At 43.4% G+C, this 25,684-nt stretch overlaps 6 protein-coding genes and 1 long non-coding RNA gene across 9 annotated transcripts; 3 read left to right on the forward strand and 4 right to left on the reverse strand.

Annotated features, from left to right (window-relative positions):
* The first annotated feature begins 54 nt into the window (after positions 1-54).
* On the forward strand, positions 55-4,686 carry LOC147051726 (uncharacterized). Its single transcript, XR_015067003.1, has 3 exons — positions 55-249; positions 479-623; positions 3,288-4,686. It is a non-coding gene; the product is annotated as an uncharacterized LOC147051726 (long non-coding RNA).
* Positions 1,530-3,655, reverse strand: tnfb (tumor necrosis factor b (TNF superfamily, member 2)). 2 transcript variants are annotated; one of them, XM_085919423.1, is made up of 3 exons: positions 3,302-3,655; positions 3,107-3,218; positions 1,530-2,391 (listed from the first exon to the last, which is right to left on the reverse strand). In XM_085919423.1, exons 1-3 carry the CDS (start codon positions 3,503-3,505, stop codon positions 1,910-1,912), a joined length of 798 nt encoding a protein of 265 aa, XP_085775549.1. In that variant the 5' UTR covers positions 3,506-3,655; the 3' UTR covers positions 1,530-1,909. The 2 variants fall into 2 exon arrangements, with proteins under 2 accessions (XP_085775549.1, XP_085775550.1); XM_085919424.1 differs by having other exon boundaries at positions 1,530-2,359; positions 3,078-3,218.
* A 3,447-nt stretch (positions 4,687-8,133) lies between the features above and the next one.
* Positions 8,134-9,065, reverse strand: lta (lymphotoxin alpha (TNF superfamily, member 1)). The gene is made up of 3 exons (XM_085919103.1): positions 8,891-9,065; positions 8,734-8,799; positions 8,134-8,486 (listed from the first exon to the last, which is right to left on the reverse strand). Exons 1-3 carry the CDS (start codon positions 9,063-9,065, stop codon positions 8,134-8,136), a joined length of 594 nt encoding a protein of 197 aa, XP_085775229.1.
* A 1,099-nt stretch (positions 9,066-10,164) lies between these two features.
* glrx3 (glutaredoxin 3) lies at positions 10,165-11,482 on the reverse strand. The gene has a single exon (XM_085918432.1). It carries the CDS (start codon positions 11,366-11,368, stop codon positions 10,403-10,405), a length of 966 nt encoding a protein of 321 aa, XP_085774558.1. The 5' UTR covers positions 11,369-11,482; the 3' UTR covers positions 10,165-10,402.
* A 77-nt stretch (positions 11,483-11,559) lies between these two features.
* bag6 (BCL2 associated athanogene 6) lies at positions 11,560-19,625 on the forward strand. Its single transcript, XM_085919421.1, has 25 exons — positions 11,560-11,706; positions 12,343-12,430; positions 12,516-12,633; positions 12,742-12,956; positions 13,042-13,113; positions 13,199-13,321; positions 13,411-13,610; positions 13,695-13,827; positions 13,950-14,150; positions 14,513-14,741; positions 14,930-14,977; positions 15,047-15,399; positions 15,479-15,551; positions 15,797-16,101; positions 16,261-16,525; positions 16,659-16,828; positions 17,015-17,068; positions 17,164-17,272; positions 17,379-17,503; positions 17,578-17,712; positions 17,942-17,998; positions 18,113-18,322; positions 18,552-18,659; positions 18,752-18,898; positions 18,986-19,625. The coding sequence occupies exons 2-25, from the start codon at positions 12,350-12,352 to the stop codon at positions 19,079-19,081; spliced, it is 3,627 nt and encodes a 1,208-aa protein (XP_085775547.1). The 5' UTR covers positions 11,560-11,706; positions 12,343-12,349; the 3' UTR covers positions 19,082-19,625.
* A 451-nt stretch (positions 19,626-20,076) lies between these two features.
* LOC147051731 (tetraspanin-13-like) lies at positions 20,077-22,391 on the reverse strand. The gene is made up of 6 exons (XM_085919420.1): positions 22,216-22,391; positions 21,508-21,675; positions 21,267-21,347; positions 21,087-21,200; positions 20,884-21,003; positions 20,077-20,766 (listed from the first exon to the last, which is right to left on the reverse strand). The coding sequence occupies exons 1-6, from the start codon at positions 22,276-22,278 to the stop codon at positions 20,692-20,694; spliced, it is 621 nt and encodes a 206-aa protein (XP_085775546.1). The 5' UTR covers positions 22,279-22,391; the 3' UTR covers positions 20,077-20,691.
* Positions 22,392-22,489: 98 nt separating this feature from the next.
* Positions 22,490-25,491, forward strand: LOC147051732 (oxidized low-density lipoprotein receptor 1-like). Of its 2 annotated transcripts, XM_085919418.1 has the most exons (8): positions 22,492-23,035; positions 23,174-23,251; positions 23,339-23,419; positions 23,483-23,590; positions 23,925-24,119; positions 24,355-24,524; positions 24,651-24,772; positions 24,955-25,491. In XM_085919418.1, the coding sequence occupies exons 1-8, from the start codon at positions 22,990-22,992 to the stop codon at positions 25,115-25,117; spliced, it is 963 nt and encodes a 320-aa protein (XP_085775544.1). In that variant the 5' UTR covers positions 22,492-22,989; the 3' UTR covers positions 25,118-25,491. The 2 variants fall into 2 exon arrangements, with proteins under 2 accessions (XP_085775543.1, XP_085775544.1); XM_085919417.1 differs by having other exon boundaries at positions 22,490-23,035; positions 23,339-23,590.
* Positions 25,492-25,684: the final 193 nt, after the last annotated feature.

Raw genomic sequence — 25,684 nt, forward strand, 5'->3', positions numbered from 1 at the left:
TTACTTACAGTTTATTCATTTAGTGCACATAAATGAAATTTGTGCTTGGTCAAATTAACACACATTTTCAAGCGATGTTAGCGTGCAGAAACGTCTCCTAACTTTTTAACTGTCAGACTATTATTAACTTGTTAGTTCCGGAATAACAATGACAGTAATTGTCTTTTATTACAGTATTGTTCTGTTGTTCGGTTCCTCGATTGACCCACATAAGGCTCACGAAGGAGATCAAAAGGCACAGCAAAAACGGTAAAAACCCAAAATGGCGAGCGAAGAACAATGACTTAGTGTTGACATCGCACGCATTGATGATAGATGTTACTTTTTATAGAAATGTTCTCAAACAATAGATGAATATTTACGGCTTGCAATACAGGCTTGACTATCACTAACTGTAAACGATAATTAATTTTTGTGTTAAGAGTTGCACTACTAGATATTCCGCAAATATAATTTGTTTTTTGTTCATTTCCTTCAGACAAAAATCTCAATGAATTCAGTGGAATTTGTGGGTCATGAGGATAAACCGAGAAGATGCCGTAAAATGTTTGAAGAAAGAAACTTTGCCAATAATAGTAGCCACTTCTAAAAGGACAGACTGGCGAGCATATTTCCATCATCAGGTTGGTGAAAAACATTTTCTCACATAAATATTTGGTTGTTTTTCTTTGAATAGCTTAGCAAAGCATAATGCTAGCTGCTAGCTAACATTAGCCCTATAGCAAGCTGTCATTTGATTAGATGTTCATTTGGTCTGAATCTCCACAACTTTTAATTCAATATAACTTCAAACATAAATTACATCTCCCCTCAAACCAATTTACTGCACCTCACATAATATCTTTTGACAAACACTCAATTTATAGACTCTTACAGCAATTTATTTGCCCATTATTTTCTCAAAACGACTTGGTCTTTTCTCGTGTTGTCCTCTGACCTTTTCTCAACTCAAAGTTCATGTGACATTCTGTTGAAATGTTCTGTATCAGTCTTCGACCCCCATATTGAACTACAAAAAGGTTGAAAAGGCTGCGAAATATGTAAAATTGTCAATCTCAGCTAAAACATTTCTACATGCAATGATTTCTACACATATTAAATTTTTTGTGACAGCTGTTCTTTCATGTGTGCTACTCGCTCGGTCTCATTTTTGGTGAACACCTAAGCCCAAGTATTATTATTTTTTTTTTACTTGGTGTAGAAAGTCTGTGTAACCACTGGTTTATGTGTCACACACATCCGCTCACACACACACAGCTGACTTACAGAGATGGTTGGTATGTGTGGTAGGTAGCACGTAGGATGGTGAGAGGGTTGGGAAACCCCACTGTGGGTTGAGGCTTCTGTGGGCCTTCACCTGACACTGCACTCTTAAAGATAGAGGAAATTCCCACTTTTGACCAGACAAAGGGACTGTTTGCTCCCCACGTAGGGATTTGTGATCCGCGTGTGCCGGGCCGGGCCGGCTGAAGCAGTTTGACAACTTTCCCCCTCTTGTGAGTTAGTGCGTTTTTATTTGTACCAGACAAGACACACGAGAGTCCACATTCCAAAACGTGACGTTGCATAAATAACACCACATTCCCAGATGGCTTAAATAGAAAATAAATAAATAAAATAAATAGCGGAAATGAAGTCGCAAACTGTTGCAGTTCATACAAAAGATGGCATCCGCTCGAGATCATCTCCATTGAGATTGAAGCAGTTCTCAATCACCGTTGTACGATGAATAAAGGCCGGGACTGCTTTTGGACTCGTTCATCCTTCCCTATGCTCTAATTTGACTATAAAGATGTTTAGGTCGTGAAGTAAACGGCGGAAGCGATTCGTCGAGCGCTAGCAAATCACTTTTGTCAAAGTTCACGTGAAATGAGAGTGATTTGGAACACAGCGGTAGACCGGCGAGTCATCAGAGGGCGAAGACGCCGAAAAAAGTCTTGCCGCCGTCCGTCTCCAGCTCGGACAGTTGGTTGGTCTCGGTCCACAGCCGGTCGTCTTTGTTGAGCTGGAAGACGGCCCCCAGGTACAAGGCGTTGTACCAGCCCTGCTTGTAGCGCTGATCGTCCTCGACGGAAGCGCTTTGCTGGCACGCCGAGCGTACGGCGCTCATCAGCGAGGCCTTGCGGCCCACCGAGTCCGAGTAGCGCCACACGCGGTGGCTGAGCGGCGCCAGGCGCTTCCCCGGAGACGCCGTCTCGTGTTCCATGCCCTCTTCGCCGCTGTCGCTGCAGGACACGCGGAAGGACGCCTGGCTGTAGACGAAGTAGAGGCCGGTGTGCGGCACCACGATCTGGTTGTTGAGCAGGGTCAGGCCGCCCTGCGCGAAGGCCTGACCTTGGCCGTTACGCCATTGGAGCTTCTCCTTTACGTTGTCACCTTCCTCGTGAATACCTGGCGAGAGGAGACAAACGAAAGCTCGTTAAAGCTTGTACACTTGCACAATGACCACAAAGTTTGTAAACTTGCACAATGACCACTTTTCGTTTTTTGAATTACCATTTTTGTTTTGGCAATTAGGAATGAGCCTTATATAATATTTAAAAATTGAAAATCTATTTTGTAAATTAAAAATATGCTTCTTTTTTAACATCTCAGAATTATTTCTCTTTTAAAATTAAGATATGAATTCCTTGTGTATAATAATGATTCTTTCCTCAAAATTCACTACTTTTATAAAAAAATAGATATAATTGCAAATTAAAATTTTGCTGGTTAAAAATGATGTTTTATTTGAATTGCAATTCAAATATTTCATTCAATTAAATTAGAATGGCCTATACATTGACAGTTTCCATCAATATTTTTTTTTCAAAATTTGCAATTTCTTTAGTTATTTAGGGATCTCTCATACACAACTTTCTTTGATTTTTTTTTTTTAATTCTTAATGTTAACAAAATATAAAAAGCAGAGATTTTGATGCTATAGTAGCTTATTGAAATAGCTTACAAGCGTCAAAAAACATTCAAATGAATAATGTAAATTTACTGGTTCGCTCCGAAAATGTGTTACATTTTGAACAAACTAAAACTATGCAGAATTATCACAACTAGCGCAGCATCCCAGAAATCAGGTCCACCCGCTCACCGGATGTTCTCGACATCTCACCTTCGAGATGAATGGCCGCCTTGGCTTTGCTGCTGATCCTCTTCAGTGTGTTGTGAGGATCCGACTTGTCCTCGTCGGCCACCAGCGCCAGCGTCGGACCCACCGAAGGCGTCTAATGGAAGCAAAAAGCATTAGATGAGAGTCCTCCAAAGACTTTTTTTTTTTTTTTTGTGTGCTCGAGACGCCACTTCATACCGTGCCGTCTGATCGTCCGTGCCAGTACCAGGCGAAGAGCAGCACCATGCCCAAGCACAGCGCAGCCACTAGGAGGCCAGCAGACAGCCTCCACATCCAAGCCGTGTACGAGCGCTTCTCCACCACCACCACCATCTTCTCCTCCTCCTCCCGGAGACCCACTGCCGCCTCCACGTCGGCCGGTGTTGAAGTCAAAGCCACCATGATGATTTGATTTGTTTTGATTTGAGCTGTCTTTTGGGCTCACTTCTACTCCCGCTGGTGAGAGTGAAGTGTCTGTCAGAAGGCCTGTTCTTTTATTGTCTGTGCAGGATGGGAAACTCCCATGATGTCACAATTCAAAGCGGAGCTCCACGACTTGGAGCGAGTACAAAAAGTATGAGGATGAGGGAAAAAAAAAAAGTCAACCACAAATTTGAGGCTGTCAGATTTAGCAACATTTTTTTAGGATGAAGCCAAGAAAGCCACGTGAGCCCATCAAAAAAAAAAAAAAAAAAAGTTGACAAGATTGAAGATTCTGCAACTTTCTTTCCTTATTTTATTTATTTCTGACAAGAATATATTCCTCACATTTGGGAGCAGTCGGTCAAATTCTTTATGATGGGTCTGTCCTTGCAGGACCCTCTGAAAATAGCTATTAAGTCGCCACTTTGTGTGTTTTTTTCTGGCATAGTGTCTTAAATGAGGTTAAAAAAAATTTGTCTGAATTTAGAACACTAAACAATTGTAAAATTCTGTGGGAATTTACAACAAAGCGAAAACCACAATGCGATGAAAAGAATGATCGTTCTTTTGTCAACCAGCCAAGCACATCAAACAAGTTAAAAATGGAAACAAGAGTTATTTTTAGAGGTTTCACTACTAGTCATAACAAGGTGTAACGTGACTTTAAAACTCGTTTTCTCACTGAGCTTTATTCGATAGGCATGCAAGACTATTACTTAAACCACTTTATGGACTTTATTTTTATTCTTTACATTTGATTGCATTCATCAAAACCGATTATACTCTCTGATTTTTTTTTTCAGTTGTGTTTGTGCACTTGAATTTGTGTTTTTATTTAACTTTCTACATATTACGTGCACTTTATTTTGGAGTCAGCCAGTCCTTAAGTAGCACGGATCACAAAATGGACAATCATTCCTCAAAGACGACTTTTCATGAAGATTACAAAAAGTAAATTCATGTCATTGGCATGCATCCCAAATTAACCATCTGAATGTATCTGAATAACTATTATTTTATATGATATTTTTATTATTATTATGCATCCCAAATGAACGTGTATCTGAATAACTATTATTTTAATTTTATTACCTTATATTTTATATTTTTATTATATTTATTTGTATTAATATATTTATTTTTATTGTATTATTATTATTTATGAAGCACACGGAAGGATAAAACTACAAATAAACCGCTTTTATCTGGTGTCACGTTGCATCTGTGTAATGAGGTCATGTCCTCGCAATAGATCGAAGTTTCCTAAATAGGAAATCTCTCCAAATGATCAATTACGTGGGCTGACATTAATCAAAGAAAGAGGTGTGAAAATGTGGCAATGTTGAGTATCGGTATACTTGCCCACACAACCGGGGGCGTCAGATGGACCGAAGCCACTCCAATTTTCCTTGCAGAACAGTGGAAAATGGCAAACTTCGTCAAACAGGTTTGCACGCTGCGGATTACTCAACTCGATTTTTCCGGCGTGCCCAACCAGTCCAGGCAGATCACTCCTGTCACTCAATCGTAGCTATTTGTTCATTTATTGTGCTCAAGTGGAATATTTGGGCAACTTGAGAGACTTGAGTAACTACAAACTCCCCCCCCCCCCCCCCCCCCCCCAGACAAAGCTGGCTTTTGATGAACGCGAGCAAGATCCAGGTGGACCCTGGTGACCTTTCTTTTTTTAACCGCACTCACCAGATTCTTTCTCACTGATCCTTGTCACGCATATTTCCATTCGGCCTTCCCCAACTCCGCTTCAAATTCCGAAGATTCTCAATTTGAAAATGAATGTAGTCTAAAAGTGACAGAAAGGCTCAAAAACGTAAAGCGACGGATGCTACGTTAGCGTAGCAACACTGACATAGTAATACCTCATGAATCCAAATATTCATATGAGAAAGTAAACAATGACCTTGCACGTTTAAGCCATGTTTGAAAAAATCCAGAACCAAAATAGATTCTTTGTGTGTGGTATCATCAATTATTTGCAAAGGACGAGGAATTCCATTAATCCATTAACCAAACTTCTTCGGAAGCGAAAACATCAGGAAAGTCTTCGTTCCAGGGAATCAAATGATTGACAACCAGTTGTCAAAAAGAACCGGTTTTAATTCTCATCTCCAGTTCTTTTGAGTTGTAATAGAAGCAGCTAATGACATTTTGGGCCAGCGACAAGTGTTCACCCCAGAATTTAGAATCTGTTTTTGCGGTTACGTTCATTTCAGCCAATAAATAAATGTTACCGGTTTGGGGGTTTGCCAATATTGGGAACTCGTTAGCGAAGGGTTAAGAAGCAAGGACTAATAGGGTATATTTTATTTAAAAAAAAAAAAAAGTCACGCCTCCATTTTACAGCAATTGCGTGGGTTAATTTGTTTTTCAGAAATGAATTGAATATCATCAACATAACAGTGAAATGTTATTTTTACACAAGTAGAATATAAATACTGAAAAATAAAGAATTCAATTAACTCTTTTTTTTTTTTCAATTTTTTCTTCCAATGTCGTTTTCATAGGTCCGTGGAATTGCGTCAAAATGTATTTAATTTGTGAAACACGATGGTGATGGTTAACTGACTGCAGGGCATGGTGTGTTGCGTAAAAGTGTCTTGACGTCATCACGTCTCTTCTTTTCAACCTATTGGCTGGAAGAAAGTAAACCAGGAAGTTTTGACGGGCACCTGGGGAATGCTTTGTTACGACAGGATCGTGGGGAAAGTTTAGCAATCATTTCAGGCTACTTGGCAAACATTTTTAACGTGAGCGAATTGGGAATGAACGGTTGACGTCACAATTGAGGATGTAAAGCAAATAAGGAATTCAGTGAATCTCAGTTTATCAATATGATGCACCTAATTGCACAAATGTATTATTTGTGTGTGTGTCATTTTAGATATAATTAATCAATATATTGATTGTAAAAAATATAGTTATTAAACATATTTAATTGTAAGAAATTTTATTTTGTATAGTTGAATGACCAGGCACCTAGCCAGCTGGTGTGCTTAAAAAAAGTTCTGGAAGGACCAGTTCTGATAATGACATCAGGAAAGGCCTGACCAATGGGAGGACACTTTTCCGTGACGCAAACGGCAATTTGTAGCAATTTCAAGGTTCGCACCACAAGTTAATGCTTAGTTTTCCTGCAATGAAATGAAATTAAAGCAGTGGAAACAATTTTATTCTTGGATTTTATTTATTCTCATACATTGGAATAAATTCAAATGAATTGTTTGGATTGCACTTTTCAATATCAGCATACAAAAGTATCAATTGAAAATTCATAAATCATTGATATTTTACCTACAACCGATGTTATAATTAGTATCACTCAATGTATAACGTATACAAAATCCATAAATGCTTTGCAGTTTTACATAGACAAAAATAAAAAAAGAATAATTACATGAAAAAAAGTAAATACAATCTTTGTTGTAGTTGTACTAAGTTCATTTTGTTTCCCTTGTCAATCACTTTTTCTGGTTCATGTACTTCCGCCTTCATCAGACACTCTGATGAAGGCGGAAGTACATACCGAAACATGTCAGGTAATGTAACCTAAAATTTTATTGTTTGTGATAAAAGAACCAAAAAAAGTAAACACAATCTTTACTGAGAGCGGCTCAGTGGCGCACTGGATAGCACGTCCGCCTCACAGTTAGGAGAGTGCGGGTTCGATTCCACCTCCGGCCCTCCCTGTGTGGAGTTTGCATGTTCTCCCCGGGCCCCCGTGGCACTCCGGTTTCCTCCCAAATCCCCAAAACTCACTTGGTAGGCCAATTGAGCACTCCAAATTGTGCAAATGCTTGTTTGTCTCTGTGTGCCCTGTGATTGGCTGGCAACCGGTTCAGGGTGTCCCCCGCCTACTGCCCGATGACGGCTGGGATAGGCTCCAGCACGCCCGTGGGGACTAAGCGGTTCAGAAAATGGATGAATGGACAATCTTTACCGTGAGAAAATCCTCATTAATGCCAAGAAAGCAATAAACATTCATATTAAACATTGAAATAAATCAATAAATGACTTGCAATGTGACCAATAACAATGAAAAATAAGCTAATGTTTTTTTTTTTTAAAACATGACAATATAATACATGATATTCAGTTTGCCCGGCAAATTAACAATAACATTCATTTCTGATTCACAACATATTTTACTTATACAGCATATTTCTAGAATATAAAAGAGTACGCATTTGAAGAAGTCTATTTATAGAATCATTAAGATTACTTAACACGGGTTTGTATTGATTAAGGTATGCTATGTGTGTGTGTATAATGATTTCACTCGTAGTGAGCCGCTTAATTATACCGAAACTGAATATCGTCCGCTCAGCAATTTAGTGGTTTGTGTCGTCGCCGCGACGTCACACAAAGCGAAAGTGTTTATTCAACGTGAGGAGGAAACAGCGCTACCGAGTGGCCAGTCAAAATATTGCAGTTTCGATTCACCTACCGAACCCAAGCAACAAAAACAAATTGACCTATGATGTGCTCCAACTTGCTATTTTTTCTCGCTCATCATTGACAAGCTGAGATTCACAATATAATCTCAAACCTCGCTTAAGTTAAGTCAAATGTCTCGAGTCTCCCACCTTCCGTTAATGGATCTGAAAGGCGCCCCAAAAAGTGTCCTCGGTTAGAAAGTCTCCACTGATATTGACGCTGACGCTGTCCCCCTCCCGGAGGTGCACCATCTTTGCCAACCACACGGAGCTGTGGGACGTCCCCGCCGGGTAGGAGCCCTCAGCCAGTTTCCTGATTTTTTTGCCAGATGTGGCGTTTCGTGTCACAATCACACGTTGCTCTCCGTTTCCGGACTGTTCAGTGAAGGTAACCTGGGCGTACAGGAAGTAGACGCCGTCCCTGCCAAACAGGATGGAGTCATCGCGAAGTTCTAGGGAGCATTGGTCGCATGTGGGTGGGCGAGACTCCCAAGGTTGTTCTTTGGAAGCTGCGGGGAGAAGAACATTGTGAGAACTACAAAATGTGCCTCTGGATTCCAGATGGACACAAATAGGACATCTTAAAATCATTTTTTGTGGCGTTCCTCAGGGATCCTTTGCGAATCCCCTAAACATATGACATCATTGCTTATGTAGGTCGTCCGGCTTGCGAATATTACGTCATGATTGCTTTCCAATGCCATATTCATAAAGAGAAAAAGTCAATCCAGAATTGAAAGATCTGCCAGTGCTTACATTTCATGATTTGAATGTATGAATGAGAGAAACCCGGTAAAACCCCAGCGGACATCAACGAAGCTCCTGTAACGAGAAAGATGTCCAATTGAATGATTTCATCGAGTAGACCGTTCGTTTTCTCCCACCACTGTCGGATAAATGAAAGTTGACGTACGCGTCGGATCGAAACGATTTCCACCGCTCGGCGTCGCGCCTTCTCGTAGTTCCGCGAAAGCCACTCGTTTGATGAAGAAGCCGAGTAGCGCACCCATAACCAGAATGGCCACGGTGAGGAGAGTCAGCCATACCTGCAGCAGAACCTTCTTCATAAACCACGGCCGAGAATCCATTCTGTTACGTGACCATGTAAATGACAAGTCAGGCAAGAATTCAAAACATACAGGATGAAATTTTCAAAGAGAGCATCACTCACCTGCTGTGTTGTTCCTCTCGCTGACTAAATTCATATGTCGCTCGTCTAAATTTTGTACCGCATTTTCATTTTGTGGTCAAACAGAGAGGAAGTGAGGGGGGGGGGGGGGGGGGTGGTACACGGCGAGTGAACATGTAGGTGGCTCCGATACCAAAACGTGTCGTATCGTTTTTGCTGAAACTGAGAAATGTGGTATTAACCCGTTATAGGATGCCAGTGTTGTTGAGTAAAACAAAAGTGAATTGAATTAAAGTTTTTTTGTTGGTTTTTTTAACATCGAAAATATTAAAGAAAGTGTTGCGGTGTGATCGAAAATATTTTCCCCATCTAAAAACATTTACTCGTGTCCCGCTTCTTTGTATCGATGTGGGCGATGTGAAATTCCCATGTTTATAGGTCACCCTGTTATTTTACCATCGAAACTTTTGAGTTTTTTTTTTTGCTTTCACTGGAAGACTGAATAAAATAGCAATAATAACAACAAAAAATACTCTGAACTCCAGCAGCAGCTTGCGGGGTTCCCCAGGGCTCTTGTCCGAGTCCCCTCTAATTTGTGATCACTTGTGGTACATGGATAAAAAAATTTAAAATGTGGTAAGATTTTAATTTTGTGAGGTTTCTCAGGTGTACTGTATAATCTGAGTCCTGTAACCTATTAAGTGGATCATATTTCATAGCATCTCATGCGGGTGTGTTCCTTTCACCCGAGAGATGAGTCAAACGTATCATTTCACTTGAAGGTTGTTTCGTTGGGGAATTCCCTCGCATCCGGGCAGCGTTCTTTTGGATCGCGTAAATGTCACCAACTTTCTCCTTACTCATCTGTGTCGAGTGCACACACACACTGACAAATAAACACAACAGACGCCTACACAGTCTTGCTTACCAGGTGCTGTCCCTTCTAACATGAAAATATTTGTCATTTATTCCTTATTAAAAGCCCCCCCCCCCCCCCCCATTACATTTTTGGGGATAGGCTGGAACAGCTTGATGGCATTACGATGAAAAAGACACTTTGCATTTTTTTAATACAGATTTTATTGTTTGTCTTTGCGGCTTGCTTATGTGACGCTTTGATTTACATTTCATCATTTTATATGTGGTTTTTTTGAAGGTGGCAATATCTCAACTTTCTTGAAAGTGAAGATAATTAATTGGCAATTTTGGTACAGATTTTATGAACAAACATGAGGAAGATGTTTGCGGTTTGTTCTAGCAAGGATGACTGTGATCCTCAGGTTTGACACCCGTGTCTTAAGAGTCCCCCTTGAGCACGGTTAGCAGCTCGCCGCTCTCCTGAAGCTCCTTGACAATGTCCAGACCTCCGACGAGGTCGCCCTTCGCGTACAACTGTGGGTAGGTGGGCCAGTTGGAGTAAGTTTTGAGCCCCTGCCGGACTTCTTCGTCATCCAGGATGTTGAATGTGTCGTAGTCCACTCCGGTGCCGTTCAGGATCTCCAGGATCTGCCGGCTGAAGCCGCAACGCGCCGCCTCCTTGCTGCCCTTCATGAACAACATCACTGGGCTCCGGTTGATGGCCTCCTTGAGTCGATCCTCGAGGGTGGCAGCCTTTGGGCAGACGCTCTCCAGCTCGCCGGACTCCGCCAGCTCCTTGGCGATGTCCAGGCCGCCCACCAGATCGCCTTTGACATACAACTGCGGGTAGGTTGGCCAGTTGGAGTAGGTTTTCAGACCCTGGCGCACTTCTTCATCAGAGAGGATGTCAAAGGTGCCGAACTTGATGTTTCTTTCGTTGAGGAGGGCCACCATTTGTCGGCTAAAGCCGCAACGGGGTTCCTGAGCGGTGCCCTTCATGAAGAGCATACAAGGCGCCGCGTTGATCAGCTTCTTCAACCGCTCGTTTAGGTCAGCCGGGCCTCGTTCGGACTTCGAATCTCCGCTCGCAACCAGGCGCTGGACCTTCTTTGTGAGCTCCGGAGCGTGGGCTCCGTCCAACCGCTCCACTTGCACGCCGCCCTTAAAGAGGACAAAAGTAGGGACGGATGAGATGTCGTACTTCTCCGACACCTCAGGCACCGCTTCAGCCTCCAGCTTGACGAATGTGGCTTGAGCATGTTCCTTGGCCAACTCGATCAACACTTCGTTCATCTGGTTGCACTGGGGAGCCCATGACGCCTGGAAGTGAACCACCGCGAATCGAGAGCCGTCCAGGATATTCTCAAACTGCGCTCGAGTTGTCGCCTCCACAAAGTTCGCCATGTTGTTGCTAGCACCGCTTCCGGTATTCTGTAAAGTGACGCAACTGTGACATAATTTTCGACCTCTTGTTAAAATTAATTATATAAATTAATTAAAATAGAGGAACTGTGACGTTTCCATTCTGTCATTTCCAGTGTCTCCACCAATAATGTATTTAAATTTAATTGAAATGTGAGTCGTTACTGCAAAGACGTTCCTGGCTTCATTTTTACGTCACTTCCGTTAACCCGGTATCAGCGCTAGCTAGCTTGAGACGCTAGCCGGAAAGCGTTTGGAATTTGGTGATAAGAAACAGAAGTGTACGGCAGATAAGTGATACGACCAGAGTCGCCATTCAGGTAATATGGTATTTTTTTTATGTAAGCCATGGCCACTGCAATAACGAAGACAAGAAATACATTGTTGTTGCTTAACGTTAGGTCATTGCTCGGCTCTTGTTAGCTTCGTTGCTAACTTCGCCACACAGGAGCGGTCGGTCGGTCGTTCCCCCATCAGCTAATACGCTGAGGAAAAGGCGACTCGTGTTTTTTGGTTCATGTTTAACCAATTGAACGAGTGTTTTTCCGACAATATTTGAGTTATAACAGTGTTGCTTTTTATAGTCGGGAGTTTCCTGCTCGGCTAGCTAGATGATTCCTGACCGTCAATGTAGTACACACTACAGGTCTGAACAACGGCGTTGATGAAAGTGGCAGCCTTTCGAGAAGCAATGTGTTTAAGCCGACGATTACATTTATTAGAAAAAAAAAATCTGACAGATTTTCTGTTAATATTGCTGCTGGGATAAATTTTTAAATTTTAATCTATTTCTCGATCAATTCATCCCACTAACTAGTATTTCTACATAATATAACCTTTAGGTGACTCCAAAAGTTTGTTGGGCAACCTTTACGTTCTAAATAACCATGAGATGAATCCGAATATTGAATAGTAGTCTGTCGTTGTGTTTTTTTTAACCTTTTTATATTTTCCAGGAACATCATGGAGGAACAAAGTGCAGACATAGAAGTAACAGTCAAAACATTAGACTCTCAGAGCAGAACCTACACTGTTGGTGCCCAGGTAAATGAGAAAGTAACTCCACACTGGGGTTTCAATTTCAGAATAGGTGTCTGATTTGTGGTGTTTTCCCCTCCACTTCCTGTAGTTAACTGTAAAAGAGTTTAAAGAGCACATTGCGTCTTCTGTGGGGATTCCCATTGACAAACAGAGGCTCATCTACCAAGGTCGAGTCTTGCAGGACGAAAGGACCTTGGCAGACTACAGTGAGTAATCCACACATTGTGTCACTTAACTGAGCACAAAATAAAATGCAACGCTATTCGATGATAACTATCAGATACTCTGCCTCGCCGACATTTCCTGTGTCTTAGATGTGGCTGGCAAGGTGATTCACTTGGTGGAGCGCGCTCCACCTTCCCAACCTGGCTCGGGGTCTGGTGGCAGTTCAGCCGAGAGCGGCGGCGGCTCATCATCATCACAGGATGGGCCTCAGGCTCCTCCAACACATGACCGCAACGCCAACAGTTACGTCATGCTGGGAACCTTCAACCTCCCCGTCAACATCATGGACCCTCAACAAATACAAGTACGACCTGTGGACCATTTTAGTTTTCACAATTATTAGCTTTCCAGTTTCCAGCGTTGACCTTTGTTTTCCCTCCCTTGTTTAGATGTCGGTTCAGCAGATGATGTCCGGCATGGGGGACAATGCGAGGAACGCCAGAGTGACAACTAGCACTGGGGTAATCCAACCGATTGGTCAAGAAGCTTTGTGGGGGTTAAGTAATCCACACGCTGGAATCATTTCATCCGCCTTATCCCTTTCAGAACAATGGCTCAGTGAATGTGCACATTGACATGGATCAGCCGGTGCAGAGCGAACCTCGGCTGAGGTTGGTACTCGCTGAGAACATGCTGAGGGACATCAATGACCTCATCGAAAGAATGGAGGTGAGACCCAAAGTCTAATTCAAGCTGTTTGTCAAGTACGGTATTCAAGTTCCCTTGAATTGAGTAAATCCCATTTGCATTTGTGTCAGGGCCGGACAGCCGACCCGTCCGCCCATACCCAAAGAGAGACTCCATCCTCTGCTGCCCCGCCACCTCCTTCGTCTTCGTTCCCCACCTCCACCCCGACTCCTTCTGCTCAGCCAATGGACTTCTTCCCTCCACCGGTGACACAGCCACCCTCCGCCTCCTCTGGGCCATCTGAGGGACCGACGCCTCAACCAGGACCCCAGTGAGTCACCCTCACGCTCGTGTTGTTATTTCCAATTGGCTCCTAATGTCTTATGACAAGTAATGATTGTTTTTCTTTGCCTAGACACCCCAGCCCAACCGAGCTGGCCGAGATGTTGTCGGAACTGCGGCGGGTGGAGGAAAGGCTGCAGCCCTTCATCCAGAGAGCTCACACCATCTTGGAGACGGCCACCTCTGCAGAATACAACAACAACACAGTAGGACTTCTTTCTTGTCAAATAGAAAATATGTGAAAATGATTCTGCTCGTGATGTCAGTTTTTACCCAAACTCACCCCGATGTCTTTTTTTATTTTATTTTTATGTTTTTATGCTCGCAGGAAAGAGAGGACGACCAGCAGACACTGGTCCTCACATGGGAGTGTCTGCGTCTCTTGGGCAATGCCCTAGTGGCCCTGAGTGACCTGCGGCTGAATCTCCTCAGCCCCGTGCCGCGCCACCTCCACGTGGTGCGGCCCATTTCCCACTACGCGGTTCCTGTTACGATGCCCAGCGCCGTCCACCACCACATTCCCGTGCAAGTAAGTTTGAAAGTGGACACTGAAGGCATATAACCAAGTACTTTAAGATTTTTAGGTAGCTTTTTATTTTATTTTTTTTCCCCAATACTTTCTTAGGCATCTGGACTACATACCATAGGGTTGGGGAGTTCGACGAAATCAAAAATATATGTTTAACACAAATTTTTGGTCCCAGTTGTACTCAATTCAATAGACATTTCATGGCCACATAAGTGAATTGTGAGTTATTCAACCTATTCGCAGTCAATGAGCACCCTCTCTTGGTGGGAAATTGAAACTGCAGTCAGTGAGATTTTCCCTTTAAGGGGCCACTATTAGTTAAGTGTCATAGTTTTTCAAGTGAACACATCTCCCTCTCACAGATGAACCTGGGCGCCAGCGTGGCCGCCGCACCCAACGGCACCGAGGGACAAGCTCCTACCGCCCCGCCGGCCAGCCAGTCGGAGCAGGCAGGTCAGGGACAGACCTCTACCCCACAGACTTCCCCGTCCAATCAGCAGGCCGGACAGGGACAGGGCCAGCCCGGCCCCCGCGTCATCAGGATCAGCCACCAGGCAGGCCCGGTGGTCATGATGCAGATGAACACGGACGGTGTGTTGTCCCCCGTGCCTGCCACTGATGGAATGTTTCTGACATGGCATGGCTGCCAATGTGGCATTTTATTGGTTAAATGTGACTCCCCCCCCCACCCAGGATCAACATAGTGGTCATACCAGTGTTTATTCTTCTTTTAAAAAAATGGGTCTATTTTCTGATATTTGTGCATATTGTGTGTGTAGGCACCGGCCCAAACCAGACAGCTGGTCATCAGATGCCAGGACAGCCAGGTAAAACCAAATTTCCCCAGTTCAAGTACCCATTTCACACTGGCTAATACTCTTTTTGTTTTCCTTTAGCTGGTCTTCCTCCAGACTTCATGCGTAATCTCATGCAACAGATTACTCAATACGCCACGGCGGTGGCGACCAGCGCCGCCACCGCTGCCGCCACTGGCCAGCCAGTCCCGCCGCAGCCCACCCCTCCCGGCTACAGCTCAACGGCCAACTCCTCAGCCACAACCACGGGTCCCAACACCCCGACTACTACACCCACCGCGCCGCCGCCTCCCCCTCACGCTGGCCCCCAACCTCAGGCTAGAGTGGTCTTCACCCGACCCTCCTTTGCTCCCAATATCCCTCTGCCGGCGTTCGGCACCCGAGGGACTACCATAAACGTTCGGGCGGCTATGCCGGGCCAGCAGCCGGGGCAGGTAGGAAACTTTATAGGCTCTAGTTGTGTTTGGCAGTTTCACTCATATTTGCTCTTATACTTGATTGGCTTGTTTCCAGGCTTTCAACACTGCCGCTGTCAACCAGATGATCAGCGCAGTGGTTGGTCAACTTCTGATGCCGGGACAAATGGGCAAGTTTATGCATGGAAACATCATAAAGGGGACAAATGATTGTTTTATTTGTTTACAAACCTGGAACATTTCTCAGACATCTCTTGAAGAATTACAGCACACTTTTTGTTTTGTCGAAATGAACCCATTTCACGGTGCTGGTTTTGCTAAAAGTACTTAAAACACCAAACAGGGGCCAACTTGCACACACCAGAAGTGTTTCTTCCCTTTCATGTCAGACAACTTTGTTTTCTTATTTTCACAGCGAGTCAAATGGCTCACACCTCCTCTTCCACCACGTCAACCTCCTCCTCCACATCCTCCCAAACCTCCTCCACCTCCTCCTCTTCATCCGTCTCCAACGGCGACGGCAACACCGCCAGCCCGCCAAATCCGTCCGAGGGCAACGGTGGCGATCAGGCCCAGCAGCCGCCCGAGATGCAACCGGACCTCGGTCAAATGCTTGGCTCGCTTTTTGGCGCGACCGGTCAGGTGGGGGCACCCTCCATCACGGTCACCACCTCCAGCATTCCCCACCTCATGAGGGGGGTGGCCGACTTGATGCACCAGGTTTGCGTGCTTTTATTCTTGAATGTTTTTTCCATGTTGTTTGTAGATCTGTTTCTAATCGTATCTGTACTAATCTGCAAGTCTCAGTATTTTTGCGACATATCAGTGCGAGACTGACCTTTGACTGTCCCTTTCCAATCTCTTTCCCACCCCATGCAGCCCATCTTCTCCCAGCCACCGCCACCTCCTCCACCCCCGACCAGCGGCAACGGCGCTTCCAACACAGGCTCCAATCCGGCGGCCAACTCGGCAGCGGCGCCCGACCCCCTCAACCCGGAACCGTTTATCGGCATCGTCCGCGGCGTCCTGACCAGCATGATGGGCTCACTCGGCCAGGGGCAGAATGACACGGAGAGCATCGCTCAATTCATGCAGAGGCTCTCGCAGAGCACCAACATCTTCATCAGCCCAGAAGAACCATCTGGTTGGTGACACAATTTTTGTGCTAAAATATTTTTTATTTCATTGTAATATTTTAAATGAATCTTTTTCACCCTCGTGTCATTGATGAAGCAGAATATCACGGTTTCCCCTCGTTTTGTGTCTTTTGCGGTCAGGTTTCTTCGGCGAGCTGCTGATGTTGGTTTGCCAGACGTTCACCATGTCGGACCTGGTCATGCTGCTGCATGGCCATCACCAGCCGCTGGGCCGCATCCAATCCCAACTGGCCCAGTTCTTCCGCCAGAACTTCCTCAACGGCCAAGAGCCCACTGATGCAAACATCGCCGTCAGTACCGCTCAAATTCCATTTTTTGTTCAATTCCCATATATTTTAATTGAACATTTATGCGCATGGTATAAGACAATCAGATAAGCATGGGAACACGACACGTTATGGGGAATTTACTAAACACATAAACCAACAAACTAAGACATAATCAACAGTAATCTTTATTTTTTTTTCTTTATACAGGCCGCTGCTGACGCCATTGTGCAAGAACTGGAGGAAGACATTACTGAGAGCTTTGTAAGTATAGTTTTTTTTTCTTTTTTTTTTGCACTAAGCTGTCCTTACTATGCTTTCTTGTGGTCATTTTTCTTTTTTTTCATGCACACACACAGAGGGAATCCTCAGTCACCGTTCTGGAAGGCGTAGATGTCACCCAGACCAACATGTCCTTCTTTAGACAGCAGCTGACACACATCGCCACACACATTCTTCGCTGCACAGGTGTGTCTGAATGTTTGCGGTAGATGAGTAAAACGGCGACAAATGTTTTACATGGCCTAAGCTGGTCAAGTCTTAGTCATTTGACTTTGGCCTCATTTTGTCACAGATGATTCTTTCGGGCTTCGTCTGCTTCAGCTGTGCAACCAGGCTCTGTTTGAGTGCCTGGCACTCAACCTGCACTGCCTGAGAGGAGACCAACGCGCTCTGACCGCCGTCATCAACCACCGCATCGTACGTGGACCACTGTCACTTCTTTCTATCGCAGTGATGCGTAACTTGCCTTTTCACTTTGTGCCCACTTCCAGCGGAGAATGTCAAGCGACGTCAGCCCGAGCCTCCTCAACTGGATGACCAGCATGATGACCATGAGGCTGCAGTACATTCTGGAGCACCTTCCCGTCACCACGGTGCAGATCCAGAATTACATCGTTTATACACAGGTAAGCGCTTGGACGGCTCTTTTCGCGTATCCCCTTGGACGCCGCATTTCCATTCTCTCTCTTTGACTCATCGGTATAACTCATTAAGAAGCCAAGTCATAGATTGGAAGTTAAGTCATCCGCAGGTCACACGCCCGTATGTCGAGGAAGCGCTGTCTGTTATATCCTGTTACGTTGGCCATCTTAAATGCGCATAAATAATGTATCAAATTTTTTTTTCTTTTCACAGAGGGATCAGTCCACCGCGACCGACGCGCAGGAACCAGAACAGACACAAAGTGCAACGGTAAACCATCTGTCTCTTTCTCCTCCTTTCTAATTCATTACTTAGGTTTGATACTGAAACCGATGCTTGAGGTTTTTTCTGCCTTTTTTTTTTTTTTTCCCCTCCTCCCTGAAGATGAGTGAGACCCTCTCACCGGCCGCCGCCACCACAGCAGAAGAGGCCATGTTAGTGTCGTCGTCACGGGAGACCAGAGCGCCGCCCGCCGATCTGGGCGCCGCGGGCGGGGCTGCGCCGCTGGGCGGTGACAAGGCGGCGGCGGGGGCCGACGGTACCAGCGAGGTCTGTGCCGGAGAGTCGGAAGCCTGGGCCGCCACCGTTCCTCCTGTGAGAACTTTTTTCTTTGATCGTTAAGAAGGATTTTGTATATTAAATGAGGGGGGTGGTGCGTCTTTTTACAAACCATCTCTCTGTCTAATCGAAGTCATGCTAATTATTGAGGTTAGCTTCAGAAAATGGACGGTTTGTTGACTTCATAGTCGAGCCCCAATCTAAACAAAGGCATTGATTTCCCCTGCTAGATGATGATTCGGGTTTTATTCATTTTTTTTTGCAGGAGTGGGTGCCCATCATCCGTTGTGATATGATGACTCAGAGAAAGATGAAGGCCCAACCGCCGCTGTCCGACGCCTACCTGCACGGTATGCCGGCCAAACGCCGGAAGGTGAGTAACGATACACGTGTAGCCAATTTGTGCACTGTAAATTCTCTTCTTTCCTTACTGCATTTGTTTTCTTTTTTTTTTTTTTCTCTCAGACGGGATTGGGCAGCGGGAGTTTGGTTTCGCTGTCGGACGCTGTGAGCCAGGCAGCCAGGACAGCCGGCGTGAAGCCCATCACGTCCAGCGAGCATTTGCAGGAAGAGCTGGACTCACCTGAGCTGAGGGAAGCTTACTCAGAGCAGGTAAATGCCACACCACTCATGACAATTTAGGTTAAACTCTTGAGAAAAAAAAAAAAAAATGCTGTTTGTCTTTGTATCGCCGCACAGGTGAAAGCAGACATCAAAAAGCGAGTGCGGGATGACGCCGACTTCAGCGCTCAGCAGTTCCCCGACGCGCACAGAGCCTTCTTGTCTGACTCGTAGTACGCTTGCCGTCGTCATCGCCGACCCACTCGCACAACGCTTGATATGCCCTTGCTTCCTTTTTCCCTTTCCTCCTCTCCTTCTCACTCAGTAATCACAGAATGCTAATAGTGCCTATTTATTATTGTTTTGCGCGTCATTTGCTCCCAACTGTTCTCAATGTTCTGATTTGATACGACTGAGGCCGATTTAGTCGCTTCTAGTTTTTGTGCATTCCTGCTCCAGTTTTTTTTTTTTTTTTGAGCCATTTTCTAAGTTGAGCCGTCAACCTCTCAGCCATCTCTCAAGACTCTTTTTTTTCCCTACACCAATGTACAGTAAAACCTTGATTTTAACCAAATCACACTATTAACAGCAAAGGCAAAAAAAAAAAGACATCGCTTGTGTCAAATGTGATGCATTTGACCACCAGGAGGCGCTGCACTATTCCAGTTTTGCGCACTCCAGTGCTTTTGTCAACCTTCATGGACGGGATGAACATTGTTTTTCGTACATGAATGTACAGTAATGCTTAATAAAAAAAACCTTGGTTTGATAAAAATTGCAGGTATTGTCACACTATTGATTTAAGGCAAACATCTTGAATCATTTTTAGTGGGTTTAAATTGATGCTCTTTATTCATGTAGTAATCAACAGGGCACCTTTTGAAGAGAAAAATAAAATCCATGTTGAAGATTATAGTTTGGGGCTTAAAGGTAATTAAGAGTTCTTCATTCTTTTTGAAATCACATACTTTAAAATTAAGTCAAACAATACTCCAGGGAGAAATATTTGACGTTTAATAAGATTTAAACACTTGCAGGTCAAAGTAGAAAACGGGTTCAACCACCTGCTCAACTTCCTGCTCATCATCCTGTTGAGTCAGGTGAGAACGGATCCTCTTTTCTCATCAACCAGACGCCAAGACCGGTTTGATCAACAGATGACACGCCCAAGCGTACACATTTTCTACCGTCTGGTCTGGTTTTTGTATGCGTATGTAAAAATATAAACACACAAGGACCGACATAAATCTTTATTGCTGAACACGCCTTTGAAGGACAATGTTGAAATAAGGAAATATATTTAAGAATCAAACATGCACTCTAAGCCATGAAATATTGAAAACCAAACAATTAAAAAAAAATTGAAGGTTGTCATCAAATATGACAGAGCAGTATAGCACGCTACCCTGCTAGCATAGTAATAAATGATTTCTTCCATGGCGTATAATACCGAGGGAATTCAGTGTTGTGCAACATATTGACAGTCAAGCATCTTAAGATAACGTCAAAGATCCTTTAGCGTCCTGAGCTCAGATAGAAGGAACTAGCAGCTAGCATGGCTTTAGATAGCTACTTCCAACGTGGCAGCTACATTTGCATTATCACCCAAAATACAAACACTGGTGGGACTTTGTTTACATTCAAGTAAGCCTATGCAACTTGTGGTGGTTTTGAATATTGTAACTAACAAATGAGAAGAATATTAAACATCCCTTTAAATCAGTTTAGCATCTTAACCACTGTAAACAGGAAAGCCATGCAGCAAATCTCAAATCCAAAAGGCAAGTCAATTAATAATTGGAGCAGTGCAATATGTTTATTCTAAAAAAAAAAAAAAAACTAATCTACAGAAAGGCTCCAGGATTTGAACGAGGGTCTTTTATGTTTCTGTAGCGACGGGCCAGCCAAACGCCAAGCATCTGTTGAGGAAAGACAACATTGTAAAATAAGTTACAGAATTTAACAACAATCAAATAGTTAAAAGATGTTTTATCCATCATGATTAAAAGAAAATGATAAACATCATTCTTATTGACCTCTGTGAAGCTGAAGAATAGTCCAATACCACCCACAAAGCGCAACACTTCCCCGGCATACTTCTCGATGATGTCAGCGCATGTAGCGCACATCACTGGTGGCTGCTGGTTAAAACAGCTCTTTGAAAACAAAAACAAATTGCATTAGAAGACAGACTCCATTGGCAAGTTTGGCTGCAGTTCTTTTTTTTTTTTTTTTTTACCGCGGCGCAAGATCTGTTGTAGTCCACGTGGTAGAAGCCACAACAGTTAAGCGTTTTCTCCACATCCATCTGCGTCGCCTCGGACTTATTCCAGCCCACTTCCAGTAGATGATTCTGTCGGGACATCGGGAAGTCAGTCAAGTCCATCACAATGTGGAGCTACTGGAACGAAAACCTTACCCGTTGATTTTCGTTGAGGGCCAGACAAGCACATGACACAGACAGCTGCACCACAAACACCAGTGACAGGATGATCATGTACTGCTATGTTAAGGAAGCACCAGACTGATGGAAGTATTAAAAAAAAAAAAAAAAACATCGGGAAACATTTGCACTTTCAACACCTTGCGTTGTCGAAATAAGTTTTCATTCCAGAATACGAGTACTTTTGTCAGCTCTGCTGGAAAACGCAAAAGGATACGAAGAAGAGCAGCACCTGGTTGTGCCGCAAGGCGCCGCACAGCCCCACAAAGGCCACCAGGAGCAGGAAGATTCCGACGCAGATCACACCCGCCACCACCTGGATGCTGGACACCAGGCCGAACCATTTGCCCCAAGCTGCTACGCCCACTAGCAGCAGGCTCACCAGCTGAGGTAACGAAAAACTATTTATTGCGGTATTTTTTCAAGTTATAAAAAAAAAAAGTGGCAAAGTAGTATCTCAGCTCTTCGCACCTCATCGGTACGGCACTAATTGTAGTCATTCTTCAGAGGACAAATATATTAGATTGTCTTTGTACTTGTTTTATCATTTGTGTTCTGTTATAGCACCGCAACATAGATCTTAAATGCTCTCTGTTCATATAAAAAAGAAAATGTAGAATTTTAAACTGCCAGTCATTTGTTTTGAGCCTTTTTAAATAGAAATACAACACGATTGAAAGTCACTTGTTTTGGCCAATGCAACAATTTTAGACAATCCCCACTATAATTTAAATGAAGGTTCATCTTGTTTTGAATTCCCCTAACCAAAAACAAACAAACCAATGAGCAAATGTACAATTCCAAATTTATGTAAACTTAGTCAATGAAGACTGGGAAGAACAGCCCTCATTTAAAAGTTTAGTGCAAAGACCAAAGATCCAATCGTAGTCATTACGCAATAAAATAAACGAAACCCAGTACTTACCACGTATAGTACATTGAGTGCGCAAAGGGAATTTCTCGTGCAAACAAATCCTCCGCAAACCATCTCTGCCACTCAACAATTTCAGACTGACTCAATTCTCCAATATCTACTCTCGTACTGGACAGCCGGCTTTGTTTATTTCATTCCTGTAATCGTGTACAGGTGTTTGCCATGTGACGTATGCACACTTCCTCGTTGACGTCAGCGACGAAATCTTTTTCTATTTTTTTATTTGGGCGTGGGGGGTTAAATAACATCCTTGCGAAATGAAATCGTTTTCGTCATAGCTTTAATTAATTTTCATCATCAATCAAACTTTTTGGAAAATGTTTGTCTCTTTATGACGTCGTTTAGAGTTTAGACGATTGTAAACCTTTGCGAGGTAGCGACATCTGGTGGCCAAAACAGACAACTGAAGACGCCAGTATACACATTTAGGAGGCGAGCCAACTTTATCTCTATCGATTGGGAAAAACTTCAGGGGAGCATAATTATTAAGTTTTTGTCTAGTTATCTAGTCCATGTGATTGTATTGATCCCTTTTAATCGATTTGATTAGAAGACCAGCACGTGTCGGAGATAGCCCCACCCCACCAAATCCAACTCACATCGGACAAATAGAAAATGCAGCAAAAAGAAGAAGTTGTGTTCTTCCTCACACTTGAGTTTCATATTTTCCTCAAAGCAGCGTAGGTCTCCTTCACACTTTACTAGTTGAGATGAGGTCAAACCTTTTGCAGGATTAGTGTTTTATTTCCTCCCCCCCATTGAGTCATGGCAGAAGAACTCAATTATGTGACAGTAAAGTTCAACTCTCACAGTAAGTCATGTTACACATTTTCTTTTGATGTTTAAGGATATGGAAAGTACATTAATAACAATTTTTCTTATGTACAATATACAACAATTAGTAGACACGTTTTCCATTCATTCATCCACCTATGCTTCTTTTTTCCAGGCTCACCAAATGACACTGTTATCTATGAAGACGTGAGGAACGAGCTGGAGCGGTGGCCGCAGCAACTCCATGCTGAAGGTTTTTCCAGAAACCTTCTTTAATGATGCCTTTCACACAACTTGGACTGGCTTTCCAAACTTACTAAAGTGACTTTGTTGCATCCAGAGAAGTGCGGCGAAGAGGAGGAGATCTACGACGATGTGCGGTCAAAGGAGATACCGTGCGGCGTGCCTCACATCATCCAAGGTTCCTCTTTATTCTGGTCATTTTTTTTTTTTTACTTGGTCAATGAAAATGCTTTCCTTCTAGAAAACCTGTCTAAAATAACGCACCAGATGCCTACCACCTTGGCGGCTGCCGCTCTGAGCGTTCTTTGCGTCATCCTCATGTCTGTCATCATTGCCCTCACCTTGCACAGTAAGTACCCCTTTTGGGTTTTTTCTTATTCCTGAAAGAATGTTGCTTTCTGTCCATCCAAAATAAAAACCAAAAAAAAACAAAATGAAAACATGACTGATTCATTTTATTGCTTCTTTTTTTCATCTCCTTCTTAAACTGTTGGGTCACGTGAACCTGTTTCTGTGTCTGAAATTGAAAATATATATATATTAAAAAAAAAACAGTCCCTCCTTATTTTGTGTTAGATTTTACTCTAACACAAACAACCAAATAATCAGTCACTTTTTCTTTTTTTTCATGTTTAATGAACAGTTAAAAAAAAAAAAAGTCTTGAGTACTTTTCCTCCTTCAGTGAACGGCATCCTGGCCGAGCAGCGTCGGCAGAACATCAACCTGACGGCCGAAAACGAGTATATACATGCCGAGCTGGAGCAGATGAGGGAACGAGCCCAGAACCTGAGCAGGGAACGGGACCAGCTCAACTGGACCTTGGGCCAGGTCTTCCAGTTTGACAATTTCTCTTTCATCGACTACTGCCCGCAAAAAGGTCAGCACACTCACTAGGGCCTTCGCACGACATTTGTTTACAAACTGGTTTCCGTGGTGATGCTATGCTTCATGCTAACAAGCTAACATAGTTTAAGACCATAACACCGATCAATTAATTTTGAAAATTAAACTCAGTCTTTTATCAGGAATTTTTTTTATTTAGTACTTTTCATTGTATATCTTGGATTTAAAACCCAAACTTACTTTGTGGATGTTGTATTTGTTATTGGTAGTTTTAAACCAGTGTAAGCCGTGTGCGAACGGCTGGCTGCCATTTGGCTCCAAGTGTTACCTGTTTTTGCATCACCCCTACTACGCCAACTGGAAGACCTGGAAGGGAAGCGTTGACGATTGTCGGCGGATGAACGCACGCCTGCTGCTCATTGAAAGCCAAGAAGAACAGGTGATCCTACTGTATATCATTTTAAATGGTAGGGGATCTAGTACACATCCCTGTGGGATGCCTTCCATTTATTTCTGTTCAAATCTAGTACAATATATTTATCATTTATTTTCCCGCTTGTTCCAGGATTTTGTCACGAGCCATACGAATTACTACAACGATGACAAGCACGGATATTGGATAGGGCTGAGGAAGACGTTTATTTCTGACATGTGGGAATGGAATGATGGACGCAACCTCACTTTGGCGTGAGTAAACAAACACCAATAACACACACAAAAACATAAGGCAGACTCAACTAAATCGGAGTTGTTAGCTAGCTGGCTTTTGAACAAAATCCAGTTTTGCTGTCATAATAATCTGAGTTAACTCTTAAACTTGTTAAATCTATTTGAGATTCAAATTTGATGACATTTTGTGTGGTGTTTAGATTCTGGAGAAAAGAAAACTACTACTACCAAAACAGCTGCTGTGCTCTGACCATAAAGTCGCTGACGTCAAAATCGCTGGATAACTGGAGCAGAGCCAATTGTGACATGAGGAACAGATACATCTGCCAAACCCATGCCATCACCTGGCCAGATCCACATTAACACAAAAAAATAGAAACGTTATAGTACAAATTGAGTTGGTTGCTGGTTTGCTTCTGTTACTCGGAAATGGGAAATCCCACGTTCCTTGAATACAGCATACAGACCTACAGCCAGTTAGCATCCACACTAAATCACACTATGGTTTAATGGACAGATTGTCAATTAATAACAAAAAAAAAAAAAAAACTGACAGAGTAAGGAGCTTAAATATTTATTTTGTTATGAAATCAGCCCAATGTGAGTTATTGATATTTTTCTGGCCAGTGGTGTGATGTAAAAGCAAGTATTTAGCAACCACGTGTTGCGCAACTATGAAAAATAATCCGCATATGTGTGTCCCAATAGCATTCAGTGTCATCGTAGGCAAGGGGGGGGGGGGGGGGGAAATAAAATAAACAAAAAATACAGGATTGCTACATTTACATTTTAATAGCAAATCCAAATCCCAACGTGAGGATAAAAACAAAATGAGGAGAGACAGCGTGTTGTGTGTTTTATCAACAGAGATTCTCCAACGCAAATGTCCGACTTCCTCTATTTGAACCTTGTTTCGTGTAATACTTTCCG

Source organism: Syngnathus leptorhynchus, chromosome 8 (genome assembly GCF_054491065.1).
Source record: "Syngnathus leptorhynchus isolate UIUO chromosome 8, UIUO_Slep, whole genome shotgun sequence".
Taxonomy (NCBI): Eukaryota; Metazoa; Chordata; class Actinopteri; order Syngnathiformes; family Syngnathidae; genus Syngnathus; species Syngnathus leptorhynchus.

Bases quoted from the DNA above. Each gene is read 5' to 3' on its own strand.
- LOC147051732 (XM_085919417.1), top strand. From the start codon at position 22,990: ATGGCAGAAGAACTCAATTATGTGACAGTAAAGTTCAACTCTCACA. The intron at 23,591-23,924 runs GTAAGTACCCCT...TTCCTCCTTCAG, and splicing joins CATTGCCCTCACCTTGCACA to TGAACGGCATCCTGGCCGAG. The intron at 24,773-24,954 runs GTGAGTAAACAA...TGTGGTGTTTAG, and splicing joins GGACGCAACCTCACTTTGGC to ATTCTGGAGAAAAGAAAACT.
- LOC147051731 (XM_085919420.1), bottom strand. From the start codon at position 22,278: ATGGTTTGCGGAGGATTTGTTTGCACGAGAAATTCCCTTTGCGCACTC. The intron at 21,676-22,215 runs GTAAGTACTGGG...TCGTTACCTCAG, and splicing joins CACTCAATGTACTATACGTG to CTGGTGAGCCTGCTGCTAGT. The intron at 21,201-21,266 runs GTAAGGTTTTCG...ATGTCCCGACAG, and splicing joins CCCTCAACGAAAATCAACGG to AATCATCTACTGGAAGTGGG.
- tnfb (XM_085919423.1), bottom strand. From the start codon at position 3,505: ATGGTGGCTTTGACTTCAACACCGGCCGACGTGGAGGCGGCAGTGGGT. The intron at 3,219-3,301 runs GTATGAAGTGGC...TGCTTCCATTAG, and splicing joins ACGGACGATCAGACGGCACG to ACGCCTTCGGTGGGTCCGAC. The intron at 2,392-3,106 runs GTGAGATGTCGA...TCCTCTCGCCAG, and splicing joins GGCGGCCATTCATCTCGAAG to GTATTCACGAGGAAGGTGAC.
- lta (XM_085919103.1), bottom strand. From the start codon at position 9,065: ATGGATTCTCGGCCGTGGTTTATGAAGAAGGTTCTGCTGCAGGTATGG. The intron at 8,800-8,890 runs GTACGTCAACTT...TTCTCGTTACAG, and splicing joins AAATCGTTTCGATCCGACGC to GAGCTTCGTTGATGTCCGCT. The intron at 8,487-8,733 runs GTAAGCACTGGC...TTCTCCCCGCAG, and splicing joins ATACATTCAAATCATGAAAT to CTTCCAAAGAACAACCTTGG.
- bag6 (XM_085919421.1), top strand. From the start codon at position 12,350: ATGGAGGAACAAAGTGCAGACATAGAAGTAACAGTCAAAACATTAGAC. The intron at 14,742-14,929 runs GTGTGTTGTCCC...TTGTGTGTGTAG, and splicing joins GATGCAGATGAACACGGACG to GCACCGGCCCAAACCAGACA. The intron at 14,978-15,046 runs GTAAAACCAAAT...GTTTTCCTTTAG, and splicing joins TCAGATGCCAGGACAGCCAG to CTGGTCTTCCTCCAGACTTC.
- glrx3 (XM_085918432.1), bottom strand. From the start codon at position 11,368: ATGGCGAACTTTGTGGAGGCGACAACTCGAGCGCAGTTTGAGAATATC.